General features: G+C 42.0%; 1 protein-coding gene across 1 annotated transcript in view; it reads right to left on the minus strand.

Moving 5' to 3' along the window:
• Nucleotides 1-1,343, minus strand: part of GKN1 (gastrokine 1) — a 5,875-nt gene extending 4,532 nt beyond the window's left edge. Inside the window, exon 1 of the mRNA XM_010845315.1 lies at nucleotides 1,297-1,343. Within this exon, the coding sequence (XP_010843617.1) occupies nucleotides 1,297-1,308 (12 nt within the window). The 5' untranslated portion in view covers nucleotides 1,309-1,343. The remainder of the gene's footprint in view (nucleotides 1-1,296) is intronic.
• Between the last annotated feature and the right edge of the window lie 6,899 nt (nucleotides 1,344-8,242).

Below are 8,242 nucleotides of genomic sequence, written 5' to 3' on the forward strand. Positions count from 1 at the left end.
CATCTACTGTGTGTGTGTATATATATATATATATATATATATATATATATATTCAAAGCAATGGATTAGTAACCAGGTTGGATATGAATGATGAGAAGCCAAAGATGGAGTATCTGGCTATCGAGTATGCTTAGTAGAAGGGAAGTCAATGTCCCAGGATACCTGGGTAATCATAGTTGTCATTGAGTACATGATACTGGTTCTCAGAACACGGAGCTTTATGCAGGATGCACAATTTTGGGTCCCTATCTTCATTTTCTTTGCCTGGAACAAAACGGGTTGAGACCTGCACTAGTGATTCAAGATAATTAAAAAAAAAAAAAAAGTTTGATGTATCCCCTGATAGTTTAAAAAGGAGGATGAAAAAAATCAGAGGTGAAAGAAATTTTAAAGATCTATTAGTACAACATAATTCTTCACAGATGAGAAAATGGAGCTTCAGAAGTTGAGTGACTTGGCCAAGGGTCTACCTTTTGTTCATACCACAACTGGAAGAGAAATCAGATCTAACCTGTCTGAAGCTCTTTTTTTTCCCTTAACCTTCCTATCATTAGCACTTATTTCCAGAAAATTATTTCACACTTGCAACTCCATTATGAAGCAGAATCTACTGTCATATATTTTAATGTTTAGTATGTCAAAATATGAATGTTTATTCACCCTACTCTAGCCCTTTTGCATCCTGTTATGAGACACACAGCATCACCGGTTGCTTTGGCAGAATTTTGCTGTCCATTTGCTACTCTCTCAGCCTTTTACATGAAACAAGTGAGATGATGAACTAGCTTCATGCTTCTAGTGTTTTCATGAATATAAGACTATAGACAGGGTTCAAGGCAAAACTTTGTTACTTAGAGATCCATTTCACAGGAGGGAATGTGACAGTAAGTCTCTCACTAATTTATTTTGATAATAAGCTTTTTATCTTGCCTGAACCTGCTCAGTAGTATTTTTTTGTCAAAAAAGGAATTCAAGAATGTAATGAAAAATCAGACATTTCATATAGTTAGCAGCTGTTTGCTCTGTGCCTAGATCTGAATCAACAGATCCAGAAAGCAATTTTTTTAAAAGATAGCATAGTATAAGATGCTCAGGCAGCTGACTAATCCCAGTATGATTATCCTTTTCTATGGAGATGTGTATAAATGCCATAATTCCATAAAAAGGGATTATTCTTATTTTTACAAATTTTTCCATGACAGTGATATTATAATAAGAAGCATACCCCCACTTAGCTGAGTATATTAGCAGTTTCCGATTATAAGGTAATAAATTCAAAAGGAACAATCTACTCACTGTGAACTTCATCTTGACTTCACCAAAGCAATGAAGCTGAGATGACAGGTATGCATTCAGATAAAAAGTGTTCTCATATTTGTACTTGGCCAGCTTTACTCAAGCTAGGTGTGAACAGGTGGGGCCTAAGACTTATCTTTCTCCATTTTCCATATCTGTGCCACATTCCGGCATACCAGGAAGCCTTTTGGAATATCCACCTGGTGGGCAAGGCATTTTGACATGGAGCTGATCTGACTCACCATATGTTGATGTTGAAGGTATCAAAATGATTGATGACAACTTCTGGTCCAATTGAAGCTGTGGCTGTGGGTATTTTATACATTGATATTACTGAGATTTAGGAAAAGAATCATCCCTAAAATCAAACAAGATAAGAAACTATGGACCTTGCAGAGAGCAGCTCATGCAAGAACGTGGCATGGCTTCCTCTTTGTACCTTCAACTGAGCCACTGTGAGGTTTTTGCTTAGGCTAAGCTGTTCTATTAGGGCTTCCCAAGTGGCGCGGTGGTAGAGAATCTGTCTGTCAATGCAGCAGACACAGGAGATGTGAGTTGGATTCCTGGGTCAGAAAGACCCTCTGGAGGCGGAAATACTAACCCACTCCAGTATTCTTGCCTGGGAAATCCCATGGGTCGAGGAGCCTGGTGGGCTACAATCCATGGGGTTACAAAGAGTTGGTCACAACTGAGCATGCAGGCATGCAAACGTATTCTATTAGCTACTTCCACTAAACCTATATTTTTCTCTACAATCCTGAACTCTCTCAGTGACAGGACCATACATCTGGTTAGAAAACTAAGGACTCTCTGTGACTCTTCTTACCACCACATACAGTTAGTTACTAACCCTTGTCATTTCATCTTAGAATTGGCTCTCAACCCTGGCTTTGTCCACAGATTTGTTCACCTGGACTTTTACAACAGTGATGTAATTGATAGCTCTGGTTATCAGTCTCATATTCCAGGGCATTTTCTCCATTTTCCCTAAGGCTGTTTTTCTAAAGTATTTAAGTAAACTGACTACTACGCTTTGAAATTTTCACTGGCAACCTACAAGATAAACTTCAAGCTCATTGGAATGGCACAGAGGGCGTTTTTTAATAAGATTTCCAAAGCCTCTCCAGCTGTATCTGTCACTCTATGCTAAAAATCTGTATTTGAGCTACACCAGGGTTCTCACTCTAGTGGAAACATTCAGGATGGTTCATGCCTCTCTGCTTTCATACATGCTGTTCCTTCACCCTGGAATGCCAACCCTTGCCTTTATCTCTAACTGGTAATTGTTATTCATTTTCCAGGCTCAGCTCAAATATCACTGCCACCATCACGTCTTCTCCATATCCTGGGGCTAAATCTTTTTTCTTTTTTCCTGGAGTTCTAAAAGGAATTCTTGTCCTTTGACTTGTTTTTAGATAATTAAATTTTCAGAAATGATGTTAACATAATCTTTTTTTGATGTTTTTATCAGAAGCAGAGAGTAGATATTGTCACTTGGACAAACAAGTAAATGCTCAAAACAATCTTGGAGGTGAATTAAAGTCTTAATTTTTTTTTCCTGCTCTCTCTTACAAATGGAAGTTAGTAAATTAAATTACTGAAGAGAAAAGCTATACGTCATGAATCACTGATCTATAAATTTTCCCTTGGGAAACCTTCCTGAGCCCATAGCTATCTTTCTATATATGGACTGCAATCACAGGACTGGGTTATGTGGTTATAAAGCTTGATCACTATCCACATCTCTTTCAGAATGTTGGCTTGAGTGATTTAGTGTAGCTGTGGTAAGCTTTTATGTTTTTAATATGTTCACTAATCTTTTCCAAACTTTCTCTTTAACTGCATAAGATCAGGAAGCCTGGGATAGAGGCAGAGATCTGTGAAGAGGTCTTCATCTTCTTCATATGCTGTCATGTGACTTCAAAGTCAGCGGGACAGCACGGTGTCTGTACACTCAGCCATGTGTAGTCACTTAGGTACATGGCTGCAGTACCTAGGATATGTTTTGCGTGTCATATCTTACGAAAGATTGGAGGTTGACATATGTTCCTCTGGGGCTACGGAATGCTGGTCTGGATGATGCTCCACAGTGAGTAATTAGTTAACTAGCTAACTAGAGTTCAGGGTTCAATAATCTCCCTCTTAGGGACTGACAACTCACATTCACCTATCAAACGGGCTGAGGATTTTGTGGAGGAGAAATCTATGTCGCATTGCTTCATCCAGATTCTCCTAAACTTAACTGACCATAGAATCTGGTTTTCCTTTTTTCTTTTATTGATTTATTTTTCCTAATAGCTATTAACGTTCCTGGGAGGCAACTTCCTTAGGGAGACAATTGTGCTGCCTCTGAGGATGCATTTTGGATTTGACAATAATTCATCCTTCATATAATATTGTATTTCAGTGGCCTGAAAAATCAGAAGAATCTCTTCCTCTGTACTTTGTGTGTGCTGTGCTGTGCTTAGTCACTCAGTCATGTCCAACTTTTTGCGACTCCACGGACTGTAGCCCACCAGGCTCCTCTGTCCATGGAATTCTCTAGGCAAGAATACTGGAGTGGGTTGCCAAGCCCTCCTCCAGGGGATCTTCCCAACCCAGGGATCGAACCCAGGTCTCCCACATTGCAGGTAGAATTTTTATTGTCTGAGCCACCAGGGAAGCCCATGGATACTGGAGTGGTAGCCTATCCCTTCTCCAGGGGGTCTTCCTAACCCAGCAATTGAACTGGGGTCTCCTGCATTGCAGGTGGATTCTTTACCAGCTGAGCTACCAGGGAAGCCCATACTTTGTGTGAAAGTGAAAGTGAAAGGCACCCAGTTGTGTCCAACTCTTTGTGACCCCACAGACTATACAGTCCATGGAATTCTCTAGGCCAGAATACTGGAGTGGGTAGCTGTTCCCTTCTCCAGGGGATCTTCCTGACTCAGGAATCGAACTGGGGTCTCTTGCATTGCAGGTGGCTTCTTTACCAACTGAGCTATCAGCGTAGTATGTATGAAATATACTCACCTCACCCCACACCTATATATGTGTGGGGAGGGGTCAATTCTGACCCCAACACTAGTCTCATCCAAAAGTCTTAGGGAAGTGGGAATTCCCTGGCAGTCCAGTGGTTAGGACTCTGCACCCTCACTGCTGAGGACCCAGGTCCAATCCTGATAGGGGAACTGAGATCCTACAAGCCACATGCATGAGCAAGTCTCTTGCTCCCTTCCATTCTGAGAGCTATGTTTTATATGTTTCTTGCCTTCCCTTGAGAGAAAAACAGGTGTTTTTGTCACCTCCATAGAACCTAGAATATATATGGCACATATATGATGCTCCATAGGCCTATTTTGGGCTTCCCTCATGGCTCAGCTGGTAAAGAATCTGCCTGCAATGTGGGAAACCTGGGTTCGATCCCTGGGTTGGGAAGATCTCCTGGAGAAGAGATAAGCTACACACTCCAGTACTCTGGCCTGGAGAATTCCACGGACTATATCCATGGGGTCCCAAAGAGTTGGACACGACCAAGCGACTTTCACTTTCAGGCCCATTTTAAAATTTAGAATTAGAAAAAGGAGAGGCTTCCCTGGTGGCTCAAACAGTAAAGAATCTGCCTGCAGTGCAAGAGACCCAAGTTCAATCCCTGGGTCAGGAAGATTTCCTGGAGAAGGAGATGGCAACCCACTCCAGTATTCTTGCCTGGAGAATTCCATGGACAGAGGAGCCTGGCAGGCTACAGTCCACAGGGTCACAAAGAGTCAGACATGATTGATTGACAAACACACACTGAAAGGAGATGTTCAAGCTAGAAGATAAAAGATGCACGATATTCATTCATTTCTGATTTTTAGAGGCAGCTAGATAGCTGCTGCCTTGCACTGGCTATGGTAACACAGCAAGGGAGTCTTGGGAGATGGTGTGACCCCAGTGCCCAAGGTCAGTGTGGGGCAAACCAGCCGCTGCGTAAATAAAGCCTCCTTTGCCCACAGAGCTCAATGCTGGGCCATGCCAAGAATAAGTCCCTGTTTTATCTCACAGCACACACACCCAGGACCTCACGTCACCCCACACCCTGTATGTCCAGCTGGGTGGAAGCTCTCTTTGTGTGGATCAAACAGGGGTGCGATATGAATGCGATATGGTCAGACCACAGATCCGGAGGAACTTTCAGAGCTGTTTTGCATAAATCAGACTTCTATTTCCCTTCTCTTTCTCTGAGTTAAAGGGATGTTTACTTACAGGGCAATTTTTCATCATTAAATATCCTCATTCAAGATTCCTGCTCTGGTGTAGGTAGGTAGAGGGGCTGCCCTCAACATCTAGGAAGCCCGAAAGAATCTCATCTTCCCTTTCCTTCTCTCCCATTTTCTGATATTTAGGACTCAGGTGGCTTTTAACCTCTGTGACTTCACACTATACTGTCTTTGCTGGAGAGGGGAATCCTCTTCATGCTGAGATTCTGTCTCAGTCTCTCTGTCTCTGTTTTCTTGCTGAACACTAGTCTGTGATGGTTCCACATCAGATGGTTGATTGTGAGATCTGAGCACCCTTCATCACCTGGAGGTGGGCAGTGGAGGGGACTTCTGCCCCCTCCCACAATCTTGGTTTACCAGTTTGCATCTAAGACTCTAATAACAGTCCCTGTGATTACAGCTCCCAGGGCTTTTAACCGTGATGTACTCCTATTGAATCTTCCATATGTATTTCTGGCCAGGAATGACACATCTGAAAAAATAGCAATAAGGACATGTAGAACAGCATGTTAATAATTATTGCTAGAAAGCTTCCAATTCCAGAAAATCCATACTTATTACATAGTTGTTTTTTTGTATGGGAGAGAAATTCTTTTCAAATTACAGCAACATGGAGGAAGCTCTTTCTTATGGCATCACAGAGCCTTCTCTTTTTGTTATTTCCTCTAGGACCATTGCCTGCCAAAATCTATATAATGCTGCCTTTCTGTTGCTGCCTGTATGTCTGCCCAGTCACATCTGCCAAACCTCTGGAACCCCTCAGAGACAACCAGTGACACATTATGACTCCAATCGGTCGCTAACCTTGAGCGTTAGAGTGCTGTGAACAGGATTTGGAAACATCTTGCTAAAAGAAGGTCTCCTGAGTGATGACATCATTTGTACAAAACATATGAAAGTAGAGCTAAAGGGAATATTGATTAATAACTTCATTTTTCATCACTATAAAGAGTAATCAAATCAAAGTACTTTTATTCTGAAAAGGAGTTGGAGAAAATGTGCCTGCTTGAAGAATAGAAACAAAGTGATAATACTGTGCTGCTTTATAATTATTTACAGGTAATTCAGAAGTAATAGCACATTCCTTGTTGATTGCTCATATTGAAGCAATTTAGAGAAAGTGGTGTGAAAGCTCATGCTGATGGTATGTTCCTTCAGCCATAGGAGTCAGGCCTGGAAAGGATCAAAGTGAACACTGGAAGATGAAAATCAGATTATAAGTGATGAGAACCAAAAGTAGCACAGCTGTGAGAGTCACACCCGGAGCCCAGGTTTTGTGAGGACCCCATGGCCCTTACACTGAACTATCCCCATGACTTCCCTGGCAGAAGAGCCAAAGTGAAGGACTTGCCCTAAGACTGAACAGTGAAACATGATTTTGTGGATCATTGAATGTTCTGCAGGGTGACTGATCTAAACTGGTTTTCTTTTCTGCATCCCAGATAGAAAACACACACATGTGTGTAATCTGTTCAGGTCTGGAAGCATACATCCTCAGAGGAAGAAGCTGGATACTCAGAGGTGCTTCAGGGAATACTGAGCTCCATGTTTATTCAATTACGTACTCGTTCTACCCACACCCCCAGTCTCCAATTCCTGGAAATGCTTAATACAGTGTATCCACTGGGATTTATTCTGGAATGTATTTTTTCTTCAGGGGGCCAACTGCATTTAAATAAAGACTCAATGCCCCTCATCCAGCCTGGGAAGTTTTTTCATTTGCTGCCCAGACCTACAATTCTTTGCTCATTTTCTCATATTGAAAAGTAATCAATTAACCATGTTAATTAATCATGTTAATTAACCAGCTAATGCAATGAGCCAGTTAAACACAAGTGCTATAGAAGATTCAAAGATATAAAACAAGTGCTCACACTCCAAGATCCTGAAATCTGTCCAAGGGCAGGATTGGTTTTTTGGACATGTGATCACTATAGTACCCATGCAGGACTCATGCTCAGAAGAGGACCCCAAACTTAACATTTTGAAGTTGCCAACTTGAAATTATTGTTAATTACATTTTTGAATTTGTGTTTTGTAAGTAGAGTCTAATGGGACAATGCAGCATGCCCTGGGGGCTTGGATTTGTGGCTCAACAGTTCAGTTCAGTTCAGTTCAGTTGCTCAGTCATGTCCAGCTCTTTGTGACCCCGTGAATCGCAGCACGCCAGGCCTCCCTGTCCATCAACAACTCCCGGAGTTCACTCAGACTCATGTTCATTGAAGTCAATGATGCCATCCAGCCATCTCATCTTCTGTCGTCCCTTTCTTCTCCTGCCCCCAATCCCTCCCAGCATCAGGGTCTTTTCCAATGAGTCAACTCTTCACATGAGGTGGCCAAAGTACTGGAGTTTCAGCTTCAGCGTAATTCTCTCCAAAGAAATCCCAGGGCTGATCTCCTTCAGAATGGACTGGTTGGATCTCCTTGCAGTCCAAGGGACTCTCAAGAGTCTTCTCCAACACCACAGTTCAAAAGCATCAATTCTTCAGCACTCAGCCTTCTTCACAGTCCAACCCTCACATCCATACATGACTACTGGAAAAACCATAGCCTTGACTAGACGGACCTTTGTTGACAAAGTAATGTCTCTGCTTTTGAATATGCTATCTAGGTTGGTCATCACTTTCCTTCCAAGGAGTAAGCGTCTTTTAATTTCATGGCTGCAATCACCATCTGCAGTGATTTTGGAGCCCAAAAAAATAAAG

This window comes from Bison bison, unplaced genomic scaffold (genome assembly GCF_000754665.1).
Source record: "Bison bison bison isolate TAMUID 2011002044 unplaced genomic scaffold, Bison_UMD1.0 scf7180017864215, whole genome shotgun sequence".
Lineage (NCBI taxonomy): Eukaryota > Metazoa > Chordata > Mammalia > Artiodactyla > Bovidae > Bison > Bison bison.